This window comes from Excalfactoria chinensis, chromosome 4 (genome assembly GCF_039878825.1).
Source record: "Excalfactoria chinensis isolate bCotChi1 chromosome 4, bCotChi1.hap2, whole genome shotgun sequence".
Classification (NCBI taxonomy): Eukaryota; Metazoa; Chordata; class Aves; order Galliformes; family Phasianidae; genus Excalfactoria; species Excalfactoria chinensis.
Window position 1 is genome coordinate 37855762 of NC_092828.1, and position 19429 is coordinate 37875190.

At 46.2% G+C, this 19429-nt stretch overlaps 3 protein-coding genes across 3 annotated transcripts; all 3 read left to right on the plus strand.

Moving 5' to 3' along the window:
* Positions 1 to 7776: 7776 nt before the first annotated feature.
* LOC140251424 (sulfotransferase 1 family member D1-like) lies at positions 7777 to 9698 on the plus strand. Its single transcript, XM_072335181.1, has 7 exons — positions 7777 to 8223; positions 8326 to 8451; positions 8532 to 8629; positions 8727 to 8853; positions 8950 to 9044; positions 9148 to 9328; positions 9450 to 9698. Exons 1-7 carry the CDS (start codon positions 8079 to 8081, stop codon positions 9560 to 9562), a joined length of 885 nt encoding a protein of 294 aa, XP_072191282.1. The 5' UTR covers positions 7777 to 8078; the 3' UTR covers positions 9563 to 9698.
* A 741-nt stretch (positions 9699 to 10439) lies between these two features.
* On the plus strand, positions 10440 to 12761 carry LOC140251423 (sulfotransferase 1B1). Its single transcript, XM_072335180.1, has 8 exons — positions 10440 to 10548; positions 11154 to 11302; positions 11426 to 11554; positions 11673 to 11770; positions 11883 to 12009; positions 12096 to 12190; positions 12262 to 12442; positions 12515 to 12761. Exons 2-8 carry the CDS (start codon positions 11155 to 11157, stop codon positions 12625 to 12627), a joined length of 891 nt encoding a protein of 296 aa, XP_072191281.1. The 5' UTR covers positions 10440 to 10548; position 11154; the 3' UTR covers positions 12628 to 12761.
* A 108-nt stretch (positions 12762 to 12869) lies between these two features.
* LOC140251393 (sulfotransferase 1B1-like) lies at positions 12870 to 14959 on the plus strand. The gene is made up of 8 exons (XM_072335112.1): positions 12870 to 13073; positions 13463 to 13611; positions 13797 to 13925; positions 14008 to 14105; positions 14221 to 14347; positions 14428 to 14522; positions 14594 to 14774; positions 14847 to 14959. Exons 2-8 carry the CDS (start codon positions 13464 to 13466, stop codon positions 14957 to 14959), a joined length of 891 nt encoding a protein of 296 aa, XP_072191213.1. The 5' UTR covers positions 12870 to 13073; position 13463.
* Positions 14960 to 19429: the final 4470 nt, after the last annotated feature.

Sequence of the window (19429 nt, forward strand, 5' to 3'; positions counted from 1 at the left end):
GCCATCTTCAACTTACCTGCTGCCTGTTTTTGACAGAACAACTCACCTGGAAGCTCTTCACAAGTAGAGTAACAAAATGAAGAAGGTTGTGGTGGTCCCTTAAACACAAGAGACCACAACAGAGGTTTTCTTTCCACCTTGCACTCTTTCTCCAAACAACTGCAACTTTTTCTTGACTCACATCCAAAATATTCTTTTTGAACTCTCACAGTAACAGACCCTCCTCTGCAAAGCTTTGTATTATGTGCTCAGTTTTTCTTGTTTTCTTTGACATTCAGCAATCAGCAGGCCTGGCATGAGATCAAATACGTTTTAGAGCTGAGTACCCCCTAACATATGGAAGGCTGCTGACATCATAGGGTCAACTGCAGGATAGATTTTCCTGCAGTCTTTGGCATAGCATATAAAACAGGCTGTTCATTGCTGCTGTTCAGATAAGTTATATCCATTTTTTCCCCCTCAGTAAGTTTTCAGAAGGCTGAGGAAACCTCTCAGTCTAAAAATTGATGGATCTAATGAATGTATTACTAAAATTTTCAGTAATGCAATTTCTAATTGACTGTTTATCTCTGGCCAGCTGGCAGTGCATTAAAACTAGTCACAGTACAGAGTCTTGAACCTCAGCCTTCCACACCTGTCCATGCTTGCACAGGTTTATTATTTATTTAGTAAATTTACTATTCACACTTCCTCTTAAGACTATCTTGTTCCAGTTCACTTTTAAACACTGAGGAACCAAAAAGCATGATCACTTCTAATTAAGAATAAACTTGCTTTTCAGAGTTATTAAATATCTATTACTATCTGTATACAAAAATCAATAGCTCTCTGTGGTCAACTTAGGAATATATTTCCAACCCAAGCAAAAATATGTAAGCCCATTATTTACATTGAAATAACGTTTATTTATATAATTTAAATTCAGGCCTGATCAGCCTTCCTGTATGCATAAAGAACAAGATCTGATATCCCAGCAGGGCCACAAGAGATTATATACATCTTTGAAAATAAATACACGACCTCTACATTTCCCTACTAATACATTCGCAGTAAGATCTTCCTTTTACCTACACAATAACCATACTTTGCAGTGCTCCTTCCTTGACAGATGTATTTAAAAAAAAGAAAAAAAACAGCCTGACAAAATGAGAATTAAGGATGTTGTCTTATAAGGAACATTACTAGGAACAATTTAAGTATTAAGAATAGTGTTTATAGTCTGGACATATGTCAAGGTTCCTGTATTGGATACTGTATATGTCAAGGAGGGATAGGAATAATTCAGCTTAATATAGTGTACTACACATCAGGGCAATGGGATTATTATTCTTTGTTTTAAGTGCACCCGCTGCTCTTGAACTACAGGAAACTGAATTGCTCCACACCAACCAAACACAGCAGGTTCTTGCTCTATTGAATCAGATTGGATGATGAAGATATAACAAATGGAAATGGCATGTGGTAGAGGGTGGCAAAGGAAGGGTCATACAAATAGCACAGCCATATGCCTTATTATTGATTCCAAATGACAAAATTTGTGAAATGGTTCCTTTTATTCACAAATACCCATATTAGAATATTATGAGTTGGAAGGGACCCTCGAGGGCCATCTAGTCCAAAACCCTCACAAGGAACAGGGACACATACAGCTACATCATGTTGTCCAGAGCCCCACTCAAGCCTCACCCAGGCAACACATTCCAGTGCCTCACAACTCTTACTGTAAAAAAAAGCTTCTTCCTCATATCCAGCCTAAATCTTCTCACTTTCAAAGCATTTCCCCTTGTCCAACAAGTCCTGCTAAAGAAGTCTGTCCCCCAGCCCACACTGCTTCCTGTACCATTATACATACATATATCTCAAAGAATAGAAATAAGAACGGGATAGAGGAAATTCTTTCCAACTGAGAGTTGCATTAAGAGATGAAACTTCCAAGCAAAGCCAAGATTTTTATTCCTCTACTCACTTTAAAAGAAATTTGGTAAAGCACAAAGTAGCAGATGACAGTGGAGAAGAGCACAGAAAAATATTTAATAGGACATGTTAATAAACTGAGTATTCCAAGAGTCATCCTGATGTGCAAGAAAGGGGAGCTCTAACGAAAAAAAAACAAAACAGGCTAAGAAATAGGAAAAGCAAACACTGAATAAGGAGCAACAGTAGGAAATTAGCATGTGCCAGTACAAAAAGGGAAGGAAGGGAGAAGAGCTGTTAAAAAAAAACATGGCAAGAAAAGAAAGGAAAAATATGGGATCAACAGCAAGCCCAGAAGAATGCTCAAAAGAGAGGGAAAAAAAACAAGGAAGATCATTTACTTTTTTGTATGAAGAATCATTCAAAGTTTGAGGAGGAGGGAATAATCAAGAATAGAAAGCTATGAAGTTATGAGTTACGGCCTGGAATTTCCTCTGAAGTTCTGTGACTTGAGTTTCACTGTTAATAAATTATCTTCACAGATCCACCCACTATTCTGATAGAAAAAAAAAAAAAAAATTCAAAAAAAAAAAAAAAATGGCCCTTCAGTTTGTGCTGTGCTGTTTATTCTATATTTAATGCTCCCCATAGGTGATAGAACAGTTGAGACTGTCAACTGTCAACACATTTGACTGATATTTATTATTAATAAGCCAATAAATATGCCCCTTTTGTTGTGTATAAAGGGGCAAGATGTTCTTTCCTCTTTTTTTTTTTTTTTTTTTACTCATTAAAAATATACAGTCTTTCAAAGCATTCCCTGTCAAACAGAGATAATGGAGATTTCATTGGCCATGGACTTGCACATGCTGATCCATCTCCTAAACAAAAGTGTCAGCATGTTTACACAGGAGGAATCTGGCCAGCTGGAGGGCTTTATTGAATACTTAAATATAAAATTAAATCATTTGTAACTATCCCATTTACTGTAAAAATCTGTAGAAGGTAATGACTGAATGGGTAATTTAACACAAAAGCACCAACAGAGAAATACAACTAGAAGTTAGCCCTGGGAAATCACGTTCCAGATCTCTGCAAAGCATAGTTGGAAAAGGGCTTGCATTTTATTTTTTTCCCCCACCAATACAAAGCAATTACAGGCATTTCCAAATAAAATCCATAAAGTGTTCATGCATTCTGGAGTTTTTTTCCCTGCATTAGGTCATGTTGATATGTTATAGGATCCCATTGCCTGTTAACAGCTCTCCACAATTGACAGAACACTAGGAAGACAAATGCCTATGTAATCAAACACTATATATTTGTTTTTAAATGTATCCACAGTTTTTAGTATAGCATCATGACAACAAACATAGGAACTTGTTGAACTTGAGAACTACACTTATCCCTTAAAGAATCATACTCAGTGTCTATAGTCGGAGTGCAACCAGTACGGGACATAAGATATAAGATAAAATATGGCTAAAACAATTTCTGCAACCTATTACTGATAACCATCACAACATCACCTGATGAATCAGTTTCAGAAACTTTTTATTTGCATTCTGATGAGAATTTCAAATACCCAGAAGTAAACAGGATTTCCAGTTATTTTGAAACCATCCCGCTTCCAGACTCATACTAAAGGATAATCCATAGGACTGGCTACTTCAGACTCGAAAGGTTTTCTTCCAGTTGAAGTTCACCAAGAAGTGCTAGGATGTTCCTGTACAGTTCTGTTACTAATGCGGTGAAAATTTCATATTCTCTTCAAACGAATACCCAGTGAAGCCAACATGAGATGCCAATATTGACATCTACATACAGAATCACCAAGGTTGGAAAAGACCTAAAAGATCATCCAGTCCAACCATTCACCTATCACCAATAGCTCCCACTAAACCATGCAGACACAGCATCCAAACATTCCTTGAACATAGAAGAAAGTGTTTGCAAAAGCATTCTCTGATTAAAAAGACTCAAAATTCATCAGTAAGAATGAGCAACATAAGTCAAGACACCTGAAGATGTTCTACAGAACAGAAACTTGAGGATAACATCTGTTTCATAATGATAATTTTGCAGAAACATTTCAACACTGGAAACACTCTAAGAGACTGTATGAGAGCTACTATTCTGCCACCAAGGCAAGCAGTTCAATTGGAAAAACAAATGCAGAGAAACTAGAAGTTTACATCTGACTCAACAAAAAAAAAATGCAAGTAACAACGGAATAGTACAATAAAGCTCTCATTTTATATTTGGCCTTGTTTGAATCACATTATACTTTTAATGGAAATCAGTTCGGATTTTTTCAATTGTAACTAAAAAATGGTTCGTTAAATATGAGCAAAGCACATGTAGAGTAGCTCAGAAACCAGTTTACTTACACACAACCACTGGAAATCATCATTCAGTACAGCTGCATCTGATTTAAACCAGGGTTTATCTGGCATCAGTACTAAGGTTACCAGTATTCAACATTATTAATCAACAATTAGAAAAGAAATATGAAATTGCAGTTCTGTTTGGCAAGCTTTGATTGTTAAAAATGTATTTTACCATTGCCAAATTCAGAATTATATCCAGGAGTAGAAAATGCAAATATTATTTATAGATTAGACACTGCACCCTTCAGAATAACGAAGTAAAAAGAGTCAGAAAGGAGGAAACACTCTCCTTCCACTGTCAGGCTCTGGCTAACAGGTTGAATTTTATCTTTAGATCTGTGAATGGGAAAGGACTGAATGGAAGTAAATGGATGTTATTACTTAGTGTAACATTAACAAGATCAATCCTGCAATACTACAGCCAAATCTCATGCCAGTTTGTTCATTACACTTACAGTGTGAGGGAAAAATGGTACAAGAAAAGGAGAACACAGCTTAGAGTGTGATTTTAAGTAGGCTAATCTACTTTAAAAAAGACTAGGAAGTTGATATCTTCAGCAAAATTAAGAGATACAAGATAAATGCTGTTTAACTAAAAAAACAACGCAAGTACAATGGCTGAAGTCAAACGAAAACAAATTTAAACAGGAAATAGCAAAAATTTAACTCTGATTAACTGCTTAAACTGATTATCCAGGGAAATGTGATTTCTGTCCCCAGATGTATCCACATGATGACTGGAATTAATACACTGGACACACCACCTATCAGGCTTGATGCATCACTAAGAGGGAAACAGGAAGGCCAGCACTATATAGAACAGGCTAGATAATACAGAGTTCCCTTCCAGAAATTAAAATAAAATAAAATAAATTTTATTAATTTGCCTATATTATTGTAAATGACTAAAATAAAGAAACATCATTATCAGTGCAGTACGCTACATCCACAGCCACAATTACATCCCTCAGGCTGTCCCAGGTTCTTCAGGGTCTCAACAAGCATGAAGTCACATTAAAGCCAGAGCTCAGAACACACTTGTTTCATTCCTAGAACATTTGACTATGAGAGACCTTTGCCGAGAACTCCCACAGGTTCTAGAGTCCCTTACTGCACAGACATAAGGAAACTGCTGCCCAAAGGACAGCATTCAACCAGACTACTGTCGAGAACGTCAATACCAAATATAACCATTTAAAGCCAGCTTTAACGTATCCTTGAAAGATAAGGGTCACAACCAAATAAATAAATAATCACTCACCCCTCTCCGAAGAGCAAAGCCTGCCAAGAGCTCCACAGGACAGAATCTCCAACTGAAAACTTTTCCATTGTGCTGGCCAGCCCATAGATGTGGTTAAGCTCACATAGTTGAATTGCTCATAACTGTGCTCCCAGAGCTGGCTACACCCTTCACCAGGTGCTCAATCACTGGTTCAGGCCTTGACTTAATGGTTCCCATAAAATTATATACAGGTGAATATGTACAATTTGCTTTTGTTGACCAGCTGCCTGTGGATCAGAGACCTCAGCTCAGTACAATACTAGATCCAAGGAGTTGTGACAAGTCTGTCTTTCTCTCTTGATCTATTTTTACTCTTTTTCTTTAGTAGCTATTGCCTAAATTTGCCTCAAAGTAGCTGTTTAGGGAATAACACCTGTGCTAAAGTAACCCAACCAGGTGGGACAACACACTTCTCTGTTCCTTTAGCTGTAGGAATCACATTAGAAATATCATTCCTTCTTCAGCCACTACATGTGCTACATAACCCAGCCATAGGAGGAGATGGCTCTGCCTCCTTCTCCTTCAAAACTAAACTGTATCTGAGCACCTGCCTTTCATCAGTTCTACTTCAGGGGTTTCATTTGTAATGGCTTCAGTAGAAAGTGCCTAATTATTTCTGAAGATCAGTCTTTATTGCCTTTCTCTGATCAGAAAGATATCCATACCAGGAGAAGAACTTTCATACTATATCCATAATTAATTAGCAGAGAGGTTGGACATCTTAAAATAGCCATAAAATCCTCACTGCAGGGAGGAATCAAGATGGATGGCATAGGAGTTTATCATTTTATCTTACTGCTGTATTTTTCAATTGTGCTTTATTTTGCTGGCTAACAGTACCTCACATCTTAATTGCAATATCTTGATTCTAACAGTTAGAAGAAATATTTTATTACAGTCATATGATACCAACCGACCCTCACATAAAGAAAGTCTGGAATCAGTGCGATGCTATTCCTTAAATTGCTTGCTACATGAGATGCAGTTGGCTTTTCAGCTGTAAAGCTCGTTCTGCCTCAGTCAGCTAGTACCTCATTAATTCAAAGAACCTGAAAACAACTCTTAATACATCTTAATCATTCAGAGGCATAAAACATCACACTCTGTATTTCCCTTAGAGGAGGTAATACAGACATTTTTATACATGCACATGAGTGCCCATGCAGTTATTTCATAGATACTTGATACCTGCAACGTTCCAATTTGAGATAAAGTACGCATATTATTTCAGACACCTGAAAAAAGAATTGTGAAAATAAATATCTTTAATGGAAGCACCATCGCACAGATCAAATTCTCAAATCAACTGGAACTCAAAGCACACCAATATCCAAAATACAACCTATATATGTACCACAACTTTAAAAATGCACATTATATTCATTTTCTGTATATGCTTCATGGTTTCAACAGGTACAGACCCGTAAGTTAGAAAACACACTGGAATGTGCTGAGTTTATTAATAACTTAAGGACAATACAATAGAAGTACTGTTGAATTTAACTTCTTAGTTCTGAAACCGCCCATTTTTGAGAGCACTGGTCAGAAATTAAAGGGTTAGAAAATTAGGAAGGAAAATTTCTTTTATTCCATTGTATGTGTAAAACAGTTGACTAAATTTTCCCAAGTCATTCCAATGACAATCTGCAAGGCAAATTACTATATTCACTGAATGCTCGAAACTCCAGTACACATTTCTGCATGCCTATATATCCTGATATTGATGCAAATGGAACACTGCTTTAATTCCACTAAGTTTGTAATTATATCTATATATAAGTGTTTTTATTGCCTTTTGGGACACAGTCTGGAGATTTACCTTCCTGAAGCCCAAACGGAGGCAGACCTCAGCAATGCATTCAGGAAGACAAATGTCTTTGACATCTCAAAGAGCCCATCGGACAAGCAAAAAGTTCAGCGGGCTACCTGATGGGAACTATGCATTATCACTTCTTAAAAAGAAAACAGACGGACCCTTAGTCCGTTGGTTAACGGAGACAGAGAACACATTAAGAGGAAGTCAACATGCTCGCTGCACTCCGTAATTCCCGTATTAGATCACATATTTCACGAGGCTGGGAGCCGTCACAGGCATCCGCTACCACAGCGCCCCCTGGCGGGCGCGGCGCAGCGCACACGGCCGCCTATCCGCTGCAGGGCGGTACGAGGGGGCGGTTCGCTCTCGGCCGCTGTTCCAAGGCACGCTGCGGGTACGAGTTCGCTATTCCGCTGGCACGCAAGAGAAACTGTCCAGCAGCAAGGCTGTGCCATGGGGCTGCTGTAGGGATAGGTGGAACATCTCCTTGTCCTGCTCGAGCACGCTTAATTCCAAAGGGACCAACACACCCGTAGCTCAGTGGAAACCAGCCAAGTGGGGCTGGTCGAGGAGGCTGTCACCGCCCTGCAGGGCTACACGTGATGTGGGATGGACTTTGCGTTCCCTTGGGCACGGGCAAGGGCACGGGCACAGTGAGTGGGTACCCGCTGCCAGCATGGGGATGGATGAGATAATCAGGCAGAATCTGGGCCACCTTCACGACATCCCACTCTTCAAAACCTTTGTGGAAGGTTGGCCACAGGTGGAGGCCTTCCAAGCCCGGCACGATGACCTGATCATCGCTACCTACCCCAAGTCTGGTAAGTGGCTCCAGGGGAGATGGGGAGGAGAAGAATGGGGCACAGCTGGGTAGTTCACAGCCCCTTCAATGCTGCCCCTGTAATGCTACCCATGGGCTGCAGGCACAACATGGCTGAGCGAGATCCTGGATGCGATCTACCATGATGGCAATTTGGAGAAGTGTCGTCGGGATGCTATCTATAACCGGGTGCCCTTCCTGGAGCTGAATGTCCCTGGAATACCGAGCGGTGAGCATCCAAGGGCTGTGCAGGGAAGAAGCAGTGCTGGGGCGAGCATGGGGTCAGGGCACTGAGCCTCCATCCTGCAGGTGTTGAAACGCTGGAGAAAACCCCATCCCCACGGCTGGTGAAGACCCACCTGCCAGTTCACCTCCTCCCAGCCTCCTTTGTGGAGAAGGACTGCAAGGTAATGCCATGAAGCAGCTCCCAGTCCCTCTCCCTCTGGGGCAGAAGTGAGGGGACACCACTCTTGCCCCTCCAGCCACAGCCTCAGCTCCTTTCAGGTGATCTATATGGCTCGCAATGCCAAGGATGTCGTAGTCTCCTACTACTTCTTCCATCAGATGGCCAAGATCCACCCTGATCCTGGCACGATGAGTGAGTTCCTGCAGGCATTCATGGATGGGAAAGGTAGGAGCTGAACTCCCAGACTCCCCTGATAAATCCCAGTGGGGCAGGCATCCTTTGCTGTGCCATTTTTCAGCTAACCCTACCCACATTCTGCAGTGGCCTATGGGTCCTGGTATGAGCATGTGAAGGGCTGGTGGGAGAAGAGGCATGAGAAGCGGCTTCTCTACCTTTTCTATGAGGATATGAAGAAGGTGAGAGTCATCTGGAGGGAGGGTCTGGAGCTCACCCCTGCTGCCCCAGGCAATTCTTGCGGGAGTGCCAGCAGCCAACATCCCCACTCCTGCTGCTCCTCAGGATCCACGGAGAGAGGTTCAGAAGATCCTGAAGTTCCTGGGCAAGGAGGTGGCGGAGGAGACCGTGGCAAGGATCCTCCACCACACCTCCTTCCAGGAGATGAAGAAGAACCCTGCTGCCAACTATGAGACAATGACCACTGCACTGATGGACCACAGCCTCTCTCCATTCATGCGGAAAGGTGGGTTTTGGCTTGTGGTGTCTGGTGAGGGGGAATCCCCAGGCCATACTGCAGCCCTCATCTGTGGATGCAGATATTTGGGGGGGCAGGTTTTGCTTCACATGCTTTTCTACCCCCTCAGGAATCTCTGGCGACTGGGCAAATCACTTCACCGTGGCCCAGAATGAGCACTTTGACCAGCACTACCAGCAGCAGATGGCAGGCTCGGATCTCTGCTTCCAAATGGAGGCATGAGGGGTGCACATCCTGAGGGCTCTGCTTCCAGTGAGGAGCAGGCACTGGATTCCTGCTGCAGCAGTGCCAGACTAGGGCAAACTACCAATCATTTTTATTCCTGTAATAAATTGCAATAGACTGAGTGTTGCCAAGAGGTTTACTAACTGCTCTGTGAGTGGAAAAACCCCAAAGCAGACAGGAGGTGCCCGCTGTCCCACAGTGCCTCTTTGCCAAGGCGTGTTTATGCCTCTGAATTGCTGCAAACTGCAGCAGTGGCAGGGCAGAAATATCCATTGCTATTGTACCAGCCGCAGGTTTGCAGGACAAAGGCAAGAGGAAACACCTCATGCTCAGACTCTAGCACCCACTTACTGGCACAGTCACATGGGATCATCCCCGCTCACCCACAAGTGCAGTGCTTCTGCTCAGGCATCACTGGGGTAACCTGGTCTCCATCCCACTGGCATCAAGGATTTGCTCTGGAGTCCCAAATCTCCCATCTATGCCATTTCCAGCTTTGGTTTAATGAGTTTCCAAAATAGTGGATTCTGCTGCTGAGGAACATCTCTGCACATCTCCAGCTTCTGACTTTACCAAAAAGACATGCAACCTCCCTCCCAGCTCTGCACGTCTCCCTTAAATCCTTTTCCCGGCAGTGCTCTGGTTGCTGCAGACACTGTTGTTTTGCAATCGTGCAAACTTCGGACCCGCCTTTTGGGCACAAGCCTAAACCCCGTATCTCAGCAGTGAGCCCCGTGAAAGTGACACCCTCCCCCAGCTCCACTTAGGATTGGATGCTGAGCTTGGCACTGCTCATCTTAGGCGCTGGGCTCACCCCTTGACCCACTGCTGGCTCCAGACTCTGCACGCCCTTTCCCTCCCCCAGTGACGTCCCCATTCCCAAGGACCTCCCCACACCTCCATCTTCTGTGCGCAGAAAGGAAAATAAAGCCCCCGTGTCTGCTGGCAGAGCACGCCCTGCTCCTCGCGTCACACAGCAGCAGGTAATGAGCAGCCCCCAGCCAGCCTCTGAAATGCTAATCCTCAAGACCAGAGCAGCTCAGGAGGGGGGGGATCTGGTTTCCCTGACAGCTGCGGGGTATTGGCAAGCTACTTGCTGCTCAATCCTTGCAAGGCCAGCTTTGTGAGGGGGTGCAGGCCCCAAGAAGTGGGTTTGGGAATCTCCACAATCGCACAAGAAGTGTAGAGACAGGTGCAGGTCTTTGGTTTGCCAGATGCATCGGTGTGTCACGCCACCCACACCAACACAGGAAGAGGACAAGCTGTCCTTCAGGACCTGCTCTTTGCCCAAGGAGCGGCACTCACTTTTCTCAAAACTCTTCTACTGCCCCAAAAGCTGGTGCCAGGCAGGACCCAGGCTTTTTCCCCTCTTGGCACCCTCTTTTTCCCCACCCTTGGCCCCAAAATTCAGAGGGTCCCAATTTACCTCGCAGGAGGTAGAGGCCACTTCCCAGGACACCCACACACAAGCCAGAGTTTCCTCCCATGGCCAGGATGGCTGAGCTCAGCAGGAATTTCAGGGTCTGAATAGGGACTAGGTGGCCCTATGATGACCCCACTGCTATCCTGGGTCCCTTGTTCCCATCAGGATGGGCACAGTGGATGCCTATCTGCGCCAGCCCTGGAGCACTGTGCATGCCATCCCCATGGTTAGTGCCTTTGCTCAGAACTGGGAGAGAGTGGATAACTTCCAGAGCCGCCCTGATGACATCGTGGTGGCCACCTTCCCCAAGTCTGGTAAGCAGCCTCGGCACAGGAGAGGGGCCATGCACTGGAAGAGTCGGGGTGCACCATTTGGAGTGCCTGTGATGGGTTCAGGTGGGAACAGCACCAGACAGAACCTTGTCCCTTCCATCCCAGGCACAACCTGGATCAGCGAGATCGTGGACATGGTCCTTCAAGGTGGTGACCCCAAGAAGTGCAAGCGGGATGCCATCATCAACCGGGTGCCCATGCTGGAGTTTGCTGCCCCTGGGCAGATGCCAGCAGGTAGTGGGCTTTGGGCAGAGGTTACCCACAGGTTGCAGGGGCCACATTGGCCAAAAAGAGTGGGGGCAGGTTGTGGTTTTCACGTGTACCCTGCTAGTAGTGGGAGTGCTTTTTGTAGGCACAGAGCAGTTGGAGGACATGCCATCCCCTCGTATCATCAAGACTCACATCCCAGCTGACATCTTACCCAAATCCTTCTGGGACAAAAACTGCAAGGTAACAGAGTTGGAGGGGATATAACAGGAGGGACCCTGCAAACTAAGGGGGTGATCAGCCCTACTAGCACCTTATAAATCCCCATGTGCCACCAACACCAGCCCTTCTGCAGATGATCTATGTGGGCCGCAATGCCAAGGACGTGGCTGTCTCCTTCTACCACTTTGACCTGATGAACAAGCTACATCCTCACCCAGGAACATGGGACCAGTACCTGGAGGCATTCATGGCTGGCAAAGGTGGGGGGGGGGGGAACCATGGGAGCACATGGAGATGCTGAGAGTGCCACCATGTGGTGACATCCATGGACACTCTCCCCACTCAGTGGCCTATGGCTCTTGGTTTGACCATGTGCGGGGCTACTGGGAGCGCAGGCAGGAGCACCCCATCCTCTACCTCTTCTACGAGGACATGAAGGAGGTGAGGGGCAGGGGATGATGGTGGGGCTGAGGCCTGGCAGTACTGGGGCTGAGCATCAGCATTTGCCTCAGGATCTCCGCCGGGAGATTGCCAAGGTGGCCCAGTTCCTGGGGCGGGAGCTGACAGAGGTGGCACTGGAGGCCATTGCCCATCACACATCCTTTGAGACCATGCGGGACAATCCCAGCACCAACTACAGCGTTGTGCCCTCCCACCTCATGGACCATGGCATCTCTCCCTTCATGCGCAAAGGTGAGCAACCTCAGTGGGCTCCCAAACCCCTCATCCCCCTTGGACCTGCTCAGACCCTTCTCAACCCCCCAGGCATAACCGGTGACTGGAAGAACCACTTCACCGTGGCCCAGAGCAAACGCTTTGACCAGTACTATGCTCAGAAGATGGCAGGCACTGACCTGCACTTCCGCACAGAAATCTGAGGTGCCTTCTCCTGTCCTCATTCCTTAGCCCCTTATTGTCCACCCATGCCCACGGGACCACCTGAGCAACACCATGGGCTCTTTCCCCTTTATTGGTGCTTCCGGAGAGAAATAAAGTGTCCTTGCTGAGCCCACTCTGTGTGCTGGCTGCTGCATCACTGCTCTTGCTCTGTCTCTGACACACCCAGATAGGGGCCACAGAGCACAGAGTTCAGTCCCCATGAACTCCATACCTCCCCGGTGCTTGCTCCTCCCTCTTGGTATATAGACTGCTGGCAAACATCTCCTCCCACACACACTCTGTCCTCCTCCCTTCTACTCCAGAGCTTTCACTGGGCCCGAGGCTCCCTGTCCTCTGCCGCTGCCTTCCCTGTGCCACCCTCCCGGCATCACCATCCTGTCACTCCTCCGCTGTCACCGTCCTCTAGCAGAGCGCACGCTGCCAGGTGAGGCCTCCTGCCTACTCGGCCTGTGGGTGCCTCACGGGACCAAGTGGGTGGGGCTGCTCAAAGACCTGTGGGACTCAGCCCCTAGCATGACAAGGTATGGGGTTTGGGCTCCGCCGGGGTGCAAATAGCACCCAAAAACCTCCTCCTGCAGGATGTTCCCAGTCCTTGTCAAACTGCTTCCCTCCTCGAGGGCTGAAATGGGAGGAGAGGGGTGGTGCTAGGGGATTCTACTACCTGGGACACCCTTGGGGCTCTACTCCCTGTTCTAGAGGCTGCAACTCCCCAGCCTTGCATGTGGGCTGGTACTCACTGGCCAGGAGGACAAGAGGGTCCTAGGCTGCTCCCCCAAGCAGCTGCCTCCCATGAGTCTTCCCTACCCCCATCAGGATGGCCACAGCGGACAGATACCTGCGCCAGCCCTGGAGCATGGTCCACGGCATCCCCATAGTCTGCGCCTTTGCCCCAAACTGGGAACGGGTGGACAACTTCCAGAGTCGTCCTGAAGACATTGTCGTGGCCACCTTCCCCAAGTCTGGTGAGCAGCCCAAACCCCAACAGGTGTTGTGGTCCTGGGGGCAAACATGCGGCATGGCCAGTACTTGCTATCTTGGGAAGGTGCAAGTGGGATTTCCTTTCATCCCACAGTACTCATTTAGGGTCTGGGGATTTTGGTGGTGCTGAGTCTCATCAATACCTTTCCCAATGGGCCAATTTCCCTAGGCACCACCTGGGTCAGTGAGATTGTGGACATGATCCTGCAAGGTGGCAACCCTGAGAAGTGCAAAAAGGATGTCATCAATAACCGAGTACCCATGCTGGAGTTTGCTGCCCCTGGGGAGATACCAGCAGGTAGGGGGGAAGGGCACAGCTGCAGGCACTCCACCAGGGGCTGTTCTCAGAGGCACACAGGAAAGTCCTTTGTGGTCCCCAGGAACAGACGTGCTAGGTACCATGCCCTCACCCCGCGTGGTCAAGAGCCATCTGCCTGCACATATCCTGCCCAAATCCTTCTGGGACAATGGCTGCAAGGTAGCTCCCTACCTTGGTCTCCTCAGCACTGTATGTGGTGTTTGGAACACCGAGGGATGAGAGCATCCCCACCAGGTGCTGGGGAACCGGGTGCTGTCTCCAGTCTCTTCCATAGATAATCTACGTGGGTCGCAATGCCAAGGACGTGGCTGTCTCCTTCTACCACTTTGACCTTATGAACAAGCTACATCCTCACCCAGGAACATGGGACCAGTACCTGGAGGCATTCATGGCTGGCAAAGGTGGGGGTGGGGAACCATGGGAGCACATGGAGATGCTGAGAGTGCCGCCATGCATCCTCATGGTTGCTCTCCCCATGCAGTGGCCTATGGCTCTTGGTTCGACCATGTGCGGGGCTACTGGGAGCGCCGGCGGGAGCACCCCATCCTCTACCTCTTCTATGAGGACATAAAGGAGGTGAGGGGCAAGGGATGATGGTGAGGCTGAGGCCTGGCAGTACTGGGGCTGAGCATCAGCATTTGCCTCAGGATCCCCGCCGGGAGATTGCCAAGGTGGCCCAGTTCCTGGGGCGGGAGCTGACAGAGGTGGCACTGGAGGCCATTGCCCATCACACATCCTTTGAGACCATGCGGGACAATCCCAGCACCAACTACCGCACTGTGCCCTCCCACCTCATGGACCACAGCATCTCTCCCTTCATGCGCAAAGGTAAGCAACCTCAGTGGGCTCCCAAACCCCTCATCCCCTCTGGCCCTGCTCAGACCCTTCTCACCCCCCCAGGCATAACTGGTGACTGGAAGAACCACTTCACCGTGGCCCAGAGCAAACGCTTTGACCAGTACTATGCTCAGAAGATGGCAGGCACTGACCTGCACTTCCGCACAGAAATCTGAGTCTCACATGCGTTCAGATTTCTGCTTTTACAAAAAATAAAAGAGTTTTACTTCTGCCTTCCTAATGTCTCCTCAGCATCATTTCGCACTCATTTGATAGCAGCTGCATCACTGTGTTATGCATCACCCACTAGGACACACATCTAGCTGTGCACACACAGCGTTTCGGGTTGAGGAATAAATAAGTCAGAGATGTGTTTCCAACACATGGGAAACAAAAATGATTTCTGTCTCCTGCACACATTTGTGCTGCAACCTTGTGCACAGTGGTCCCATGTCCACTGTCTCCATCCTCAAATATCCATCAGGAGGTGCCTGAAAAGCCCACACTGAGGTCACACTTTGACAGGGAGTGGGATGGAGATGGGCAGAGCAACTACTTTCCTTCCCCAGCAGCTAGGCCATGGGAAAGAGACATGGTCAGTGGGATGGGGCCAAAAGCATCCCTGCCACTGCCAAGAGGGAGCTGTAGTCCTGTTTACTGTCAGGGACCTGGAACATCCACTGCTGCTATCTCTCTGAAGGTGTGATTTCTTTCTCAGATGCAGGTGAACTGATCCAAGGCATTCAAAAATCACATTCTGTTTTTGCCGGGTGTTGCTTGTTTTGTTCTTATGCCCCTTATTTCTTGCACCAACACAACCACCAGTCTTTCATTCACATTCATCTCACCCCATTCTCTGGCAGTCCGTGGGCCTTCCTCAGGCCATTGCCCCCTGGCTATGTATTTCTGGGCTGAAGAAACCTGTATGAATGCTGGATTGCTTCTGTCAGTTCCTGTCTTAGCCCCTCAGCTCCATGACATGACGACTGGCTGCAGGAATTTCCTTTCATTTCTGATCCCAGAAAGCACCACTGCTTTTGCCATACTGCTCTTACACACATGCAAATGACTTGGTTTTAATTTGTTCCAGGCACTTCCCTTCCTCTAAAACCCTTTGCATGCCTGTGTCGACACAAAGCCAGGCCTTGCAACATCCCCCTCCTCCTCCCTTCCTCTTGCTTGTCACGTAGCACACTAAACCCACATCAACAGAAAAAAAATTATCCCTCTTGTAATTCCCCCTGGTCAGAGATGGGCTCTGCACTGCCTCCAGACTGCTCTCTTAAACTACAAGGTCTGCAGGTGGATAAAGTATGGCATCAAAGATAGGTACAACTGGTGAATTCGGCCAAAATTTAGCAGGGATCTCATTTGTTTTTCATTCTCCCGTGGAGCTACTAACATATAAATGCATTATGAAATGTGAGTAAATTCCTGCATGCTGCACACCCATTGCCAGAACCCGTGACAGCCTGGTCTTTGCCTGATTGCTCTGTGGGGCAACTCCCTGATAAGTCCAAACTTCGTACACAAAAATCAATCACCTCTGAGCTGACTTGGCTCAGGGAAAACCCTGAAACAGAAGGCACTGTATGACTCCCACCACACCTACAACCATACATTTGCAGATCCATTGGTCTCTGTGGCACTTAATGGTCCTGCAGTAGGGCTGACACCAGTCTCTCCTATCAGGGTGCAGCACTGAATGTACAGAAAGCTTGGCCTGGATCCTTTCTCATTCTCATTTTGTTTTTTTTTTCCCTCGCAGAGTGGAAAGGCCCAAGTGTGAGCCAACCCACAGTCTGTATATTTACATGCAGCATCCCTGCAGCACCTGAGCAGCAGTGGAATTAAAAAATATGAAACTGAACAAGGAAATATTGTAAGCACAGGTACACTTTTGTCCTCTTGCAGTGCTGAGATAAAGTCTCAAGCTGGCCAAGAAATGGCATTACACCACAGGTCCCAGCTCATTACCTTTTGCTGAAGTTTCCCTCTTACACTTGCAAGGGCAACAGTGTTCTACTATGGCCAAGGATGTGTTCCTCCATCTAACTTTCCATCTCAACCCACACCTGGGGATGAGACAACCTCCAAATTGTACACCTCAGTATTCTCCACCCACACATTGCCCTCCCTCTGAAACACTTGTCTTTTACAACTCAAGACTTCCAAGTTCCTGTTTAGCCCCAAAACTGCTTTCTTGAAATAACAGATAGGAAACATGCTGTCATTTGGTGCTTTTCAGGGCAAATGCCTCCCTTTTGAGCTCAGGTGCTGAGTTTTTGAGGTGCTGGTGGTCATCAAGCCTTACTGGATGCCACATTCAGGTAGATGTGGAAGATGTTTTTGTACCTGTCTGTGAAAAACGTGAGGCTGGATGCCCTAATCTGTGTGTAATTAAACTTGGGTAACCTACAGCTATTAGAGATCAGAGGTTGCATCAGTTTCTGAAGCCGTTATGCTGAGTAATGCTAGCTATGTAAAATGCAGACACGTAATACTATTCACTTTCTTCAGCTTACTTTTGTTTGCTGGATTTCATCCTCAAATCCTCTTAAAGTTTATCTTTTCTGCATCAAGAGTAATGTGAGCACCACCGTTAAAACCTGTTCTTTTAAATCCTACCCTTAAAGGAAGGCCTTAACCCTCTGGTTCCTCTGGCAATAGCTCTAAGCTTCTACAGAAGAATTTGTTACTGGGGGTTTAAAAACAAAATCTTACAAAATTCAACACTATGTTTTTACTGGTGAAGATGGTGAAGGTGTAGAGTGCAAGACATATGAGGAGTGGATGAGGTCCCTCAGTTCTCAACTGAGAACTCTAAGCATCAGTACAGATGGGGGATGAGTGGATGGAGAGCAGCCCTGTGTGCACTTGCAGCCTGGAAAGCCGACCATATGCTGGGCTGCATCAGAAGAAGTATGGCCATCAGGGCAAGGGACAATATTGTTATCCTCTGCTCCACTCACAAGACTCCTGCAAGGAGATAATGGTTTTAAACTAAAAGGGGGTAGATATAGATTAGGTGTAAGGAAAACATTCTTCACTGTGAGGGTGCTGAGGCAGTGGCACAGACTGCCCAGAGAGCCTCTTCAGTGGATGTCACATCCCTGGGCCAGGATGAATGGGGCCCTGGGCAGCCTGACCTGGTAGGTAGCAACCAGCCCACAGCAGAGAGTTAGAACTGGGTGGGCTTTAAGGTCCCTTCCAACCCAATCCATTATCTGTTTCAACAATTGTGGAGAAACTACTGGAGGTGAAGCCAATTACTGTCACAACATGCTGCATTCTGGTATAATTGCCCCAGAGGGTTTAGAAAGTTCATATATTACAGACAAAAATTAAGAAAAATACAGAGATGTATCCTCAGATTTCTATAGTTTCCAGTTAGTAACATTTGCCTCAACTTTTGGAACCAAGTGCCATGCACAGTACTTAACAGCAAGGCTAACATACAACTCTCAAAAAGCTTTGCAAACAAAGTACAAGATGCTCTTTGTTCCTCTTTGTGAGTCCTTTATATAACAACCATTATTATTATTTTTTTTTAATACAGGCTAGGACCTTAAAAGAAGCAAAAAATACTTTTTAGCCATCAGAAACCATGTCTCAGCGACAGGACACAAATCCTTCTGAGAATCTGGCTCTGTAGCAACATCATGATATTCCCTAGCACAGAGAAGACCGTCCAAACTATTAAATTACTGAAGCACAACAAAGCAATGAATAATCCTAGAAGACATCTCCCTTATTATTATCCCTTATTGTATTACTCCCTCCTATTGAAAATGCATATTCAGGGTGAAACTTATTTAAAGTCCTGCCCAATGCCAAATCTTGCCAGAGCTGCCCAGGCTCAGAGAAGGTGAGCTGCAACACACAGAAGCAAACCAGCACAGCACATTGCATCGTATGAACCAGAGCATGATGATTTTGCAGCTCAGAAGGCTCTTCTAGGTAAGAGATTTGCTGCATGGCATTGCCCCCTTCACCCTGCTGAATCATGTTAGATTGAGCATACCATTTTCTATCCCATTTTGATTCCTACTGATTAACAGCTCCTTTCAGGACATAGTGCTTACATTTTCAAATGAGAGACAGCCCAGAAGATGCAGGCTCCAACTCAAGAAGTACTTCTGGCAACCAGAAAGTAGTCAGACCCAAAGTCAGACATCCAAACAAAGCCTGCAACATAATCAGTGTGTTGCTGATGTGCCCCAGACAGCAGCGATGACCCTTCTGCACCAGAACTGCCATGATTTGTATTACTTAAATAGTGTAGAAAGGTCGAGATAATTTCTGATGCTTACAGTATCACTTTTTTCCTGTTAGTCCCATCACAGGTGTCCCTCCACCTTTTGTAGCCCAGGACTCTTGCCCCAAGTCTGGCCATACCTTCATGCACTCAATTCCTATAACACAGCTGCTGTTGGCTCAGCAGAATCCTGTGTACATTCTGGGAATAAAGAGTAAAAAATATCTTTTCCATACATAATTTGTACCATAAAAAGTAGACACATTAAAGTATGCAGGCATCATAGCTGTTGCAATTGAAAACAGGCCTCAAGTCAGATGAGGCTGTACATTCTTCAGCAAATTTCAATACTCCTTCAGTGTTTACTGAGATACCACCTATTTTCTTG